This window comes from Passer domesticus, chromosome 13, assembly GCF_036417665.1.
Source record: "Passer domesticus isolate bPasDom1 chromosome 13, bPasDom1.hap1, whole genome shotgun sequence".
Classification (NCBI taxonomy): domain Eukaryota; kingdom Metazoa; phylum Chordata; class Aves; order Passeriformes; family Passeridae; genus Passer; species Passer domesticus.
This window is the reverse complement of record NC_087486.1, coordinates 7,479,995-7,493,616: the sequence shown is the minus strand read 5'-3', so window position 1 is coordinate 7,493,616 and position 13,622 is coordinate 7,479,995. Positions and strand designations below refer to the sequence as shown.

General features: G+C 44.1%; 1 protein-coding gene across 1 annotated transcript in view; it reads right to left on the bottom strand.

Moving 5' to 3' along the window:
- Positions 1 to 620, bottom strand: part of RASGEF1C (RasGEF domain family member 1C) — a 74,068-nt gene extending 73,448 nt beyond the window's left edge. Inside the window, exon 1 of the mRNA XM_064387432.1 lies at positions 413 to 620. Within this exon, the coding sequence (XP_064243502.1) occupies positions 413 to 439 (27 nt within the window). The 5' untranslated portion in view covers positions 440 to 620. The remainder of the gene's footprint in view (positions 1 to 412) is intronic.
- Between the last annotated feature and the right edge of the window lie 13,002 nt (positions 621 to 13,622).

The following is a 13,622-nucleotide window of genomic DNA, read 5'->3' as shown; positions in this document are numbered from 1 at the left end:
GGCAAGACAGGGACAACGAAGCTAAGACTATATTTTCCTCCATTTTCCCTTCAGCTATAGTAGAATCTTTTCTTAGAAGGATATAAATATAGAAGAGGTGGGGGAAGCACAAAGGCAATACAACCTGGAACAACATGACTTGAAACAGAGGACAAGCAACCTGACAGACTGACTCTGCAATTTCTCTTTCAAGCTCTTTTCTTTAAATTATTATTTTTTTTAATTTTAAAAACCAGCCCATCATAATTACAGGCTCTCCCTTAGACTTCCCAATCTTCCTTCAAAACCAACACAGAAACTACTTCACAGAGAACTACCCAGTTTAGTTTTCCCTCAAGGGCAGATGCAGGAGAACATTCACCTCAAACAGAGGAGTTCTCCAGTGGAGGTACAAGCAAACTCTCACACTTACCTTATCCTTGCTTTTCTTGTGCTTCATGGCTGACCTCCCAGCAGGAGCTTTCTGCTCCCCCAGTTCTACAGATACTTTCCAGCTCTCTCTCACTGACTGAGTTTCTCTGCTGTCTTTCCAGGTGTTAAGCTGATAAGTGTGTGATTTCCAAGGATCACCTCTGTCAAAGAGAGGAGGAACTTATTCCTCCCTGACCTCTCTTATATTTCCTGTCCTCCACCCATTATTAAAGGTAGATGGTTCAGATCTGGCTCCACCTTGTTCCTCAGATATTCCAGGGTAATCTTCTTCAGGCTTTGCCCTTTTCAGTGTACTTTTTGTTTCTGTGCCCCTCTGCAAATAGGTAGATGTTGTTTCCTGAAGGCATTGTCCTTCTATTTTCCTGGAAGCAGAAAACAGGGAAACTTACTGTAAAATTCAACCAGTAACAAGTCAATCATTGATTCTATTCTTTATTTTATCCCATTTTTAGAATAAATGCTTTCTTAAAAGGAACAAGGTAATATAACTGTTTGATCTTGAGCAAATAAGAACAATGCCTTTTTCCCCAGTACAAGGCACCTGTCCAGCATTTTATTAACTTTGCTAATTGCATAAAGCATCCTGCAGTGCTGAACAGCCATCAGCTGCTAAATCCCAGATCACTATAGTTGAGCTGCCTGTCAAATGAGAAAAAAAAAACAAAAAACATTTTAGAGCCAGAGTAGTAACCAAATAATCATACAGTTCTGAATTCTGCTCAGCTCCTCACAGTGATCATATTTTATGAACTACTGGAAGATGGTGTTAGGATTCACACAATAAATATGAGCTGTAAGGGTACCAGTGAGATTGATTAATAGATCTCACATGTTCAGACATTTCTACAAACAAGAAAAATTAGGTTTCTCTATGTGAATATTTTATGCAGATATTTATGTAGATAATTTGTACCTGCTCTTTCATTTTGTTACCTGTAGTATTACATGTGAACATAATAATAATAATAATCTAAATTTACATACACAAATTACTGGAAGGTCTGGATCTGGCACACTGGGGAATAATTTCTGGCTTGAAACATTAGCAGTGTGATAACTATTTAGACAACTCTATGAAATGAAATAAGCACTTGTCAAAGGAAAAATGCATTGTTATGAAAACTGGAATTGGTATAGTCTCAAATAAAAATGGAGCTTGTGAAAACGAGTTAATCAGAAATTCTCTCCTGCCACTCCCCTGCCTTATTGCTTTTTCTGTTTCTTTCCTCCTTTTGTTGGGGTGAAATCCTGCAGAGCAGAGAGCTGGGGAGGCAGGAGCAGCCAGAGCACTGTGAAGATGTGGAGCAGCATAAATCCTGGCTCACAGCAGAGGGCTGGCAGGATCCCTCAGCCCAGGCTGGTGGCTCTGCCTGCAGGGATCAAACATGCCTGGGCCAGAGGGGGACCTGCCCCACACACAGGCACTGCTGCTGCACTCACAGCACATTTGACATGGGAAATCTCGGCCTTAATTTTGGTCCTGATGGTAGTCAAGACCTGAATTCTGCTCAGGAACTAACCAGAGAAGCAGCAAGGTTAGAGAGGACAGACAGAAGAAGCTGCAGCTGTCCTGCAGGCACTGACAGGGAGTGGGCTCCAGCTGACCTGCTTCCATTTTTAAGAAGCACAAGGGCATTTCAACCATAGCTTTGTGAATGTAATATTATTTCTGCCTTTCCTTATTTGTTCACCAGGAAAGCCATTCTACAGCCAACCAGAACAAAACTGTGTGGAAGGAAGCAGGGGGAAAAAAGAGAAATGAAAGAAAAAGCCAGTCAAGCTACTGCTAATCATATTAATTTATATATGTTGTATATAATTAGCATTTTAAAGCATTTATTTTCTTTCTTCAGTAAAGACCACATCTCTCCAGGACCCTCACCATGTCCATGGTTTTTATGACAGGCAGTAGAGATAGGTACCAATTACTTGGCTCTTATTTAGTGAGCATTCCAAAGTACTTTGATGTGGCAGCATTGTAAATTCTCTGTAGCAGCTAATTGTCTCATTTTAATTCATTTTTAATGAGACACCTGGGAGAGTGAAGAAACATCACAAAACCACAAAAATCCCAGAATATTTTTGAATTGGTCTCCCAATCTCTCCTTATCTCTGCCTTCCTACAAAAGGACTTTTTGGTACTAGCACATGAAGGTGCAGCTTCACTCAGCTGTGTGACAGCACTGCTCCCTGTCACATCATAACCTTCTCCCAGGTGAGGGAGGATGGACGTGGAATCTACAAAACACCATGGCAAAAATCCAGAGACAAGTCTCTGGTCTTCAGATGTTCTACATCTTCATCTGCTGTGTCTCAGACAGCTGAGCCACATCTCCTCTGCTGCCAGATAGAAGTGCAGGGTTCTGAAGGAAGGGTGGGGCTCTTGCTCATCATATTTGCCATGCAGATGTGACTCTTAGATAAAAAGAAAAAAGGTGGCAAAGAGGTATATTTTCTTCATCAGCAGATGGTTCATTGCATGCTTTTTTGTGAAAAGAAAAATGTGTCCTCTGACAGTCACCAGCATGGTTTCCTCAATTAAGAAACCTTCTCAGTTCTCACTCACATGGCCCAGTGTTACACTCTGTGCTAGCTTCAACATCCAGATTTCATTGGCTCAACAGGAGAATTAATTCCAATGAGACAGAACTGCCCAAAGCTCTTTCAGCAGCTTGGCTTCAGCAAGTCCCTGTCACAGCATCCCTGGTCTCTGCTGCTGTGGTGGCTGGAGGGAGACAGAGCAAACTCCAAGACAGCCTTTAACCAAATCACACAAGGAGCTCCTAGATCAAAACCAGCATTGCAAATGAAGAAAGAACACTGGACATTGAGAAATGTATGTGGGATGTTGCCACTTTAATCAGAAGGGTATCTGTGGTGGCAGATTGATGATATTTCCACTGAGGGATTTACCATAAATTGAAGGCACACCCAGTGAGCTGTGTGGTTTCACTAAGACATTCCCCTCTCAATTTTGGTAATTAGCTCTTTTAGGTAATGCTCTTTTGTTAGTGCTGTGATAATTTTTACCAGGTGAGGCCCATCAGCAGCCACAGGGCGGTGTGGCTGTCCACAGCCACCACAGCAGTTATCATCCCTGGAGCAGAGTCCCACCTGCCCCCAGGATCAAAGTCTGGAGCACCTCGTGGTGACTAAGCCCTATTCTTGCCCCACATATTACCTGACATTCCTCATCTTTAGCTCTGACACGGTAATGAGGATCTGGCAAGTGGTCAGGGCTGTGGGAAAGCCCACAAGCTCCAGCAGTGGCTGGAAAGCAGCTGTGGATGCTGATCCTGTGGCTGAGGACTCCCAGCCAGGCACAGCCAGCAGATGTGCCCCTCTGGTTAGTGCTGGCCTGCCCAGATGCCACAGCCTGCAGTCACTGACTGCTTTCAGCAAGGGAGAACTCTGGTCCAAGCTCAGTTCCTTTGATCTCTAACTGCATAATGACATTTAATACTGTTAGCATGCCAAAAAACTGGCTGCTTCTTTTGTCTACATTTTAGCTGCTGTAATGCATAAAGGAGCCTTGCACATTTGGAGTGCTGGGACAAGGGGCTTGTTGATTCCAGCAGAAGAGCTCTCAAGCTTTTGCTAGGGGCATGGTGGAGGAGCCAGCACAAACACTCCAGGGTTTGATCCTCCTCAGCTGCAAAACTCCCCTTCCATTTTGCTGCTTCTGGGAAATGAGTAAGGGTAAGGTGAGCTGGCCCATTGCATAGGAGGCTGCCAAGCTGCTGGATTTGTTTGCAGCGAGGGACTGGGGGTCATGTTGTGACCATATGGTCAGGGAGAGCACCACTTTTGGGAAGGAGCATTCATGTATTGAATCTACTGTTACAGGAAAAAAACCCCCGAAAATCCCATAGCATTTAAGAACTCTTTGTTGATGAAGATTATTTTGACAAGAACTCCAGGAAACTTTCTTTCCCACCGAAAACCCATTTTCAGGCTATTTTTGTCTTTACTGTATTTCATCTCCTTTTCTAAGATGGATTTTTTTTTGCCACAGATGAGAACCCAATTTCTTTTCAGACTTGGACAATGGTGCAGTTGAAGAGGGTGACAACAACAAGCTGCTTCTCAAACTATCACACAAAAGACTTCAGTCAGGATATTTACAATAAATACAGGCACCAAGTGTGAGGGCTCCCGTTTCCTGGCAGCATTGCTTGACCAGTTTTTTCTCTGGAAGGAATCTATTACATCAGTGGCCTCGGGAATGTATATTGAGATGGTTTAATCAGAGTTGAAAATCACAGCACAGAAAGGGGCTTCAGTTCTCCTGGCTGGACATTATGTCCTCAATTTGGGAGCTGCTGAGGAATGTCTCTGATATCACAAAATCCTTAGCTCCTCTCTGTCCACTGTTAAAGTGGCTGGTGGCAGCATTATGGCCCTGATTCAGCAAAGCAGTGAAACACATGCTAAACTTTAATTTCTTCAATTAGACTTAAATACATGTTTAGGGCTGAGGATATGCCACAATACCCACAGAGATCACAGCGCTGTTCAGCAGGTAATTTGTTTTGGCCAGTGCCAATGCCTCTGTAGATAAAGGTTTTGTCAACTTTCCTGTGCTCCTGTCTGTGGCTTGGATCTCCCTGTTGCCTTTATCCTTACATTGCCAGGCAGTCTTTCAGGACACACCACTTCCTCCTCATTATATATTCATACAACATCAAGTATAAATAGGGCTGTAGTTTCTATAGCTCTCTTAACACCAATAATTACAACAGGAATGGATTTAAGCATGGGCTTTATTGTCCTGCTAAATGGAGGTTTATATTTAGAGGCCTTATCTTTCTTGTGTTTTCCTCCATGTGTGAAATGGGTCTTTACTCAATCCAGCTTGCTTTAGATCCCCATGAGGCAAAGTGTCTGTGGGTGGAATGACATCTATTTGAAGGGAACAATATTATGTGAGGAGTAAAGATTAAAAGGTCTGGAAAACTTCTAAGACTCCAGCTGACATATTGAGTAATGCCAAGGCTGTGGCCAAGTTCCTCTGTGGCTTGGAAGCTATGGAAATGCAGAATGTTTCTGCAGTACGTTAATCTGCTGATAAGAACCTGAAACAGAGTTAATTACAGAGCAGGTTCAAGGGAAAGCTCGGCTGAGCCTCCAGAGTTATTGCATCAGTGACACAGCCTGAGGTCTGGAAAGCAGCACAGAGCACAGGTAGCCTGGGAGAGATGGCCCAGGCCCTCTCTGCTCCAGCAGGGTCGAACTGATTGTCAGCAGGAGCAGATCCAGGCTGGAAACTCTCCGGGAGCTCCAAGGAGTGCTGGAATCTGCTGCCTAATTGAGAGCTGTGAGGGAATGACAAAGGTGGATCTAACTCATCATCCAGGGGCAAGTTCTAACACTGCTGGACAAACATTTTGCTGAAGGGTCTTTCTTAGCTATCACGTTTTTATCTGAATTCTGTCGACTGCATTCCTTGGAGGAGGAAAAAAGCCTGCAAGGGCAAACTCTCACCCAGACAATAGTATCTGTTTGATTGACAGTCATGTACTTTTTTGTTTGAAATTAGATTTTTCAAAGGAGTAGGGTCAAGGGCTTTTTCTTGCAGAAGATCAAAGGTTACATCCTTTGCTCATCTAAACCAACTTGGCTTCAGTGACTCCTTTGTTGATTTGTAGCAGCTGAGTGATTCTACCAAAAATACAGCCCAGACATGGAATCAGCAGCACACCCATGCCTGCCTTCCAACTATGAAATAAAACATGATTCATACCCCAAGCACAGAAGTGGAATGCAAAAAGCAAACAGAACACAAGGTGAAAAGTAATTATATTCCCTTAATTGCAGATTAAAAAAAAAAGTATAACACCAAAAATTGCTCACGAGATTCTTTCCTTTTAAAAACCTGTAAAACATGAAGACAGCCTCTTTATTGAATCCTGGTTTTTGCTAGAAAAATAAATATTGTTGTAGGGATTATTGGAGCATACATCTGATTAAAATCTTCAAAAAATGCAAGAGCTATTAAGTTGGGCTGAAATATATAGATCATATTTAAGCTGAAAGGAGGCAAATAATCCATTGCTATAATATGATTGCCATTGGCAGAAAATAAAATAATGGGGAATTATGATAAATAGTGCAGCCAGTAATGGAAGCCATGGCCAGCATTCCCAAAGGAGGCACCACCCACAAGTGGCAAGTAAAGAAAGAAGTAAAGTAAATAAAGTAGTGGCAAGACTGGAAGTACAAAATCTGTTTTGTAAACCACAGGTTTGAATGTGGAGAGAGTTCTGTTCTGATGACTGAAATCACAGCACAGAGTAGCAGTGTGATAGCAGAACTTCCTCTACATTGACATTCTGATTTGATTCTGAAATTTTTACCATTTCCTCCTGCTGTGTGACAGGCAGGGGACTTGGGGCAAAGACTATTCTCTGCTTCAACCCAGCCTGGAAGGTGATAGTTTGCTTTAATTAGTTTTAACTGTTTCAAATTATGCAAAAATTGATTTTCACACTTACAGGTTGAGTAAGTAGATACTGTCAAAAGAAAAATTAAAAGAAAAATGAGTGCAGAAGGGTAAAAAGGGCTGAGCAGCAGAGAGGAGAAGAAAACTTTGAAGAGCTCTGTGAGATGAGCACAGCAGCCACCTTCACCAGGTATTGTCCCATTTTCTCAGTGAGAAGAGAAAGGGATTTTGATTTTTGCCACAGAAGACATTTAGGCTCGGTGTCTGTGATGGAGTCTGCGTGACTTGAGGACCAGCAGAATAATACTGTGTGTGTCCAATATCATAAAAAACAATTTATTTGCTTTTTCCATCAGAACACACTATGTTCCTGTGGGGGCATAATTTTGGAGCTCAACTCTCATGCTGGCTCTGAAAGCTTCTATTAAGACAGAAATCTCCCAGATAATAGAAAACTGTCTCAGGCCCATTCTCTTGCACATCAGGCTCTGTCTGTCCATTCGGGAGTTTATAGCAAGCTCATCTTTGCAATAATAGAGACTTAAAAAAAGGTCTTCAAAGGCCAATGATTTCCAGCAGCATCCCTGTTTCCTTCCTCTGCTGTTGTCTCTTTTTCCTCCCTCGCTCTGACAATCTCTTGTCAGTACTGGTAGAGAGAGGGATATTGCACTGGGTGTGGAGGGGGGCAGGATTATTCAGTGGGGAGGCTAAACTCAGAGTCCTGAGCAAAGCCCACTCTGTCAGCAAAGCTGAAATCCCCCAGGAGCAGCATTCTGTGCTTCCACATCTCTCCAAAAACAGCCAGAATTTCCCCAGAGGGGAACCCACTCCTGCTTTCCCCAGAGGAGGGGATCACAGACCCTGGGCTCTTTTACAGAAAGATGAATAAATGAAAGAGGAAAGAGGAACACAGCAGGCAGCCTCATTTCATTACTTTTTGATTTAGTCATCCAGAGTTAAAAAGTGATAGTAAACACTGTTATCTCTGTGTTCTGGGTGGGTGTGAAACATAGCTTTAAGGACACACTCAAAGCTGTTATTGGCTCACTTTGTGCTCTAGACTTTTCTAATAGAGCTGAATTAACTTCTCAGTACTGTATCACAGAAGGAGATCAGTTTTATTTAATATCTGAAAATATTGGCCCAAACAGGTGGCAACACTGCCCTCCATCAGCCAGTGGAGAGGAAAAATACAGCCCAGTTTTTTTAGTCTATTGTTAGTTTTAACATTTTTCATACCCAGCATTCAATTAGTCAGCAAGGTTAATCTTTAGCCAGAGCTCGGTGAAGGACTGTGTTTCTTTCCTCCTTTCTGCTGGAGTTCCTTGTACACAGAACCCTGAGTTTGTACATCCATACAAGCAGGGACTGACCTGGGGAAAATGCAAAGCTGTGCCCTTGTCCCCCAGATTGTCCCTGAGCAGGTGAGGTAAGGCTGCCTTAGCACATCCCCTCTGTCACTGCGTTTCCCACTGACCCAAGCCTAGCCCAAAACAACAGCAGCCCCAGCCAAACCACCAATGATGTTACATTTCCTCCTAAATATCAAGCTGAGGAATTTGCCCCAGTCATGTCACTTCCTGTGCTGAAATCGAATTTCAGCAGCCTCACTGTCTGCACCAGTCAGATCTGGCTCCTGGTGCAGTTCTGAGTGGGTTTATTGCAGCTCAAAGCTGTGGGGAGAGGCAGAGCACAGACACTTCAGGGAAAAAAAAAATAAAGAAAAAGTAATAAACAGTACTCATACTTCACATATGAACTCATTATTTTTTCTGAAAAGAAAAAAAAGCTTGCTAAGGCTCAGAAGAAAGACTCCAGATTGTGAACTTCAGATCTCTTCCCAGCAGAGCTCCTTTATCTTGCCCCAGACTGAAACTCAGGCGTGAGAGCCCAGCAGAGCTGAGATGGGATCGCTCCTTCTCCTTTTGTTATGCGGAAGTTCAGGGAAGACCAAGCCAGGAGAGATAATTTGCCGGTGCATGAGTCAGCCAAGGAACTCGTCCTCTTGCAAAACAAAACCACTACCAACAATAATTCAGGCTCTCCAAGGAACATGCCAGGGAATGTAAAGGCTGGAGACCAAAAGAAAAGCTGGGAGGAGGGGGGAATACTTTCCTCCATTTGACATGAGCGAAGCATTCACATCACTCACCCCACAGGGCACCGTGTCCAGGTCATGAGAAACCTCTGAGCAAGGCTGCACGGGCTGGGCAGAGGGGCTAAAGCACCTCAGGCCAGAGCTGTACTAACCCAGCACCTGGAAACTAAAATCAGGTGAGATAACAACACCATTCTTGATTGCACCACAGGGACCTGTGCCTTTGTATCTCAGAAATGCATTTGGGAGTTTATATTTCTTGACACGTCAGAAAAAGAAGCCCTGCACGACATTGTTGGTTACATACAGATGCAGAACATTGAGCAATGGGAAAGGATTTTGAAAAGCTCTTTACAGGAATTTGTTACAGGTCCTCTAAGCAAGGAGGATAACTGGACTATCAAATAACTACTCAGTACAAAAGGATGCAGAGAGGCCAAAATCCTAGCAATGGATTTTTATCCATCCAGGCAAACTAGAAAGCACCATCAGGGAAAATTAGTTTGGAAGTCTTTGGTTTTGGTGCTGAATCATGTTTTTAGAGCTAAAGCATATCCTGGAATGACGTTGTACGAAATTTAATCAAGCAGTAGAGGGGCCAGACTGAAGTTGGACAGAAGGAGCAGAACCACGCACAGGCTAGAGAGATTTTAAAGGCAAACTGCACCAACAGAGAAAAACAGCCCTCTCTGAAAGGCAGGCAGGCAGGCAAGATAGTTTTCCAAAGTACATTATCCTGCTATTAATCTAGCCATGATGTTATTTATTCCCAACAACATCCAAAACTTTTATCTGCATTCTTTACAAAGTCCACAGCTATTTGGTAAACAGCTCTTAAGAAGTGTCAGCTGTAAGGGGCTCCTGCTTTGAGGACAAATAGACAAGCAGACAAAGAGTCAAGGAAGGGCTCCAGTGTTTCAGCTGCGTGGCCGAGAGCCACTTCTTTGTAGCATATGGCACACACTAACAGGTTTATTTTCCCGGAGGAGGGTGTATAAACTGTCTGCAACTGCTCTTCACACTTGTCACTCTAAGTCAGATGATTTTCCCAAGGCCTCCTGCCGAAAGAGCCCCACCTGAAGCCGAACAAAGAATTTGTGGGCGCCTTGCAGGTTCGGGGGGCGAAGGGCTCTGGCAGCACAAGGGTGCGATAAAGCACACGGGGAAGCGTGGCAGGGACCGGCACAGGCGGGCGCAGGAGATTCCAAACGAGAGCAATTAAACGAGGAGGGGCAGGGCTGGAGGGGGGCACTGCTGGGAAGCGGAGTTAAATTCGGGTCAGCGAAGAGAAGCAGCAAGTGGCAGCGTGTCTGCAGCTGTCCCGGCCCCGCCGGGTCCCGTCTGTGCCGGCAGCCCCTGGGCTCGCTGGCTGCCAGGGCTGGCCAGCACCTGCTGCCAGCCCCACCGAGCTGCAGCCTGCCCCGGGGCCCATTACACACCGTGATTAATATGCACAGACCGGAGCGACTGGCAAAGATAATTACACAGCGAGTCAATTGGCTGGCAAAGTTAATTATGCGGGGAGTCAAATGAGTGGCAAACCGAGTGACTGAGGCAGAATAAAGAAACATTTGGCAGTGACAAATGGCAAAACAAGTCGCTCGGACCGGGGGGTCAAGCGGGCTGGAGGCGGGATGCGCTCTCCGGCAGCAGAAGCTGGCTCGGGGTGGCTGCCTGGCCCCGAGCCCGGCAGGGCAGGGCAGCCCCGGCCCGGCGGGACTCGCACCCCGCCGGCCTCCGCCTCCACCGCCCCGAGCCCCGCGGCGCTGAACTTCCCTGAGCCCCAGCACTGAGCGCCGTGCCCATTGCGCCACACGGGGAAGTGTTTTGCATTCTCTCCAGCCGAATATTAAGCAGATGCATCGACCTGGAGGGCAGAAATATGAGCTGACCCCAGCGAGCTGAGTGCGCGCTGCCGGGGCCAGCACAGCGGTGCCCTCGCAGAGCAGGCGGGACCTGCAGGGACAGGAAAGGTTTTCCTGCTGCCATTAGCAGTCCAAAGCAGGAAAACCCTACTGACTCAGAGAGGTTTCTACTACAACAGAATAACAAGCCACATTTTATCCAGAAACCAGCTAGATCTACTTTTCCTGACTGTGAGCAAATGCGTGTTTTTCAAGGACTTAGTGAGAGAAGATGGCACAGAGCATTGAGATCTCTCTGGGAAACGTTACATACTTTATTTCCTATTCTATTCTATTCTATTCTATTCTATTCTATTCTATTCTATTCTATTCTATTCTATTCTATTCTATTCTATTCTATTCCATTCCATTCCATTCCATTCCATTCCATTCCATATTAAGACCCCCGAAGTGACCTGTAAAGGGCCAAAGGGAAGCAGGTAGCTTGGACCTTTTTATTCTTTACTAGCTATAACCAATCCCAGAAGCATTGATATCCTGGAGTGTTTGGGACTGTTCCTTGCTCTCTTCTGCAATAGTTAACTTACATGAATGCCAGAGCCAGAGTTCCCAAAAATTATGTTATGCCTAGAAGTTACTGAAACAAACCATTGAAGGAAAGAGAATGTTTAATCCTTACATCTGCAATAGTTTTGGTTTGTTAGCATCTACTTCATTCTGTTGGCATGGTTGGACAATGAAGGGCTTTTGAGAACACACCTGCTAGGAAAGCTCAGGTATCTATAATGCACATTTACACACAAGTTCTCCAGTAAACTGAAAGAAATTAAAGTCAACTTTTGTTAATCGCCTACAAAAACAGTTTTCCCAAACTGTATCTAGTGTTTGCCAGACAAATTCTCTTCTTTATGTGCAACATTTTCATATCTGACTCCAGCATTTTATTTGAAAACAATGTATTTCTTCTGAGTTGTGCTACTATAATCTTGAAGAAAAAAAAAGGGAAATAAAAAGAAGGAAGGGCAATTCCAAAACACCAGGCAGTTTAAAACAAAGAAGAACAAATAACAATAGCTGTGCAGAGTCAACGTGGTACATGAAAAATAAGTCCTTTCTAGGTCACGCTTAAATTTGCATTAATGGCCTTCTTGTCAAATTATCTCAGGGGAACTTCAGATTAGCATGCAAAAGAAGCATGATACAAACTCGAGCAATAATACTTGTTTTATTTACCAGACCATTTTTTCCAAAGGAACTAACTAAATATGAGAATTTTGAGGGATCTGACTTTCATCTTTTAAAAAGGAAGCACAGCCAGGAAGAGCTCACCGTAATTAGCAGCTAGTCAAATAACATATAATTCCTCTCTGTATTTACTCAGCAGTGTGTACTTTAATCATGGCAAATATTAAACTGACCCTAGCCACCTCCTTCTATAGACTGGCTCAGGAGCCCATTTATTCAGTTATTGGATAAGCTTTTAAGAAAACAAATGTTACCAAGTGCATTTAAAAGTAAACACAGGGTATTCCCAAATCTGTGTCTGAAAACTCATTTGATAAATAAGACAGAGAGTGGAGAAAAAAAAAAAAAAGAAGTCGTAAGCATTTAATCTGCCAGTCCAATAGAGATGTAATAGAGGTGAGGAGGCCACCTAAGGGTTGTTGCTGTTGTTTTGGAGGAGCAGGGCAGTCTATTGGCAAGATTTGGGAATCAGTGGAGATCCTGGCTTTTATTATTGCCTGGTGTGCCAGTGAACAGTGAGGAACCTCAGATTCCTGCTGCTTCAGCAGATCGTGTGGGACGTCGGGCTTTGGCTCACACACCCATCAGCATCCAGTGAGACCTTGGGGCCTCTGTGTGTCCCCTACAGCAGCTGAACAGGGAGCATTTACTGAGGATGCTCCACACCTCCAGCTCTGGCAGGAGGGGGAATCTGGAGATGGTTTTGTGCTGCAGCCTCACGCCGGGAGGGCCAGGGTACCACACATAAACTCGGTTTTTATTTAGCAAATCTGTTACGGTTTGCTACAAAACCAACCTGCTACTTGCACAAAGGCAGCCTGGAGATAACAAATGGACTTCAGCTCTGAAGGGTGTGTGAGCACAGACATAAAGGCTGTCTGACCTCTAAAGGGGTATCACTCATGTCATCAAATCTCTGCTGTCAGAGCAGGGAACTGCACCAGAAAACCTTTCCTCAAATGCTGAAATCTCAGCACTGGCCTGGCAATATACCAGAGACAAGAACAGTGCTGTTATCATTTACTGCGGGATGAGAAAAGTGAAACAAATCTTTTGAATTAACACTCAACTTTACAAATAGCCCAGAGCAGTCAAGTTCTGGGACTTTCTTGAAACTCTTCTGATTGTTAAAGCTCATCAAGACTTTGCAGCTGGAGTGGGAGTAGATAATGCAGCCCAGACACTGCTATGGGAAAGAACTCAACAGGGTGAGACAAGAAACTGCAACTGGCAGAAACTATTTACACCACTTCATGGAGTCACCAATTGCTACAAGGGGCACGAGGTACTGGAAAAATCATGCATTTAAGGCACCTAGGGCAAGAGACAAGCAAGCTGCTAATTTATTTTTTTTTATAGATGGTGCCTATAGTGAATACTCATTTACCTGTTTGCATCCTGGTATATTCAAATGCTGATTTTCAGAATTACAAGACCCACAGATTAACGTGGTTTGATCAGCAGTTTTACACTGCTCAGCCACGGCTGCTTTCATTATCTGCCACCCATCTGTACTGTTGGTATGCTTGGCTCTTTTACA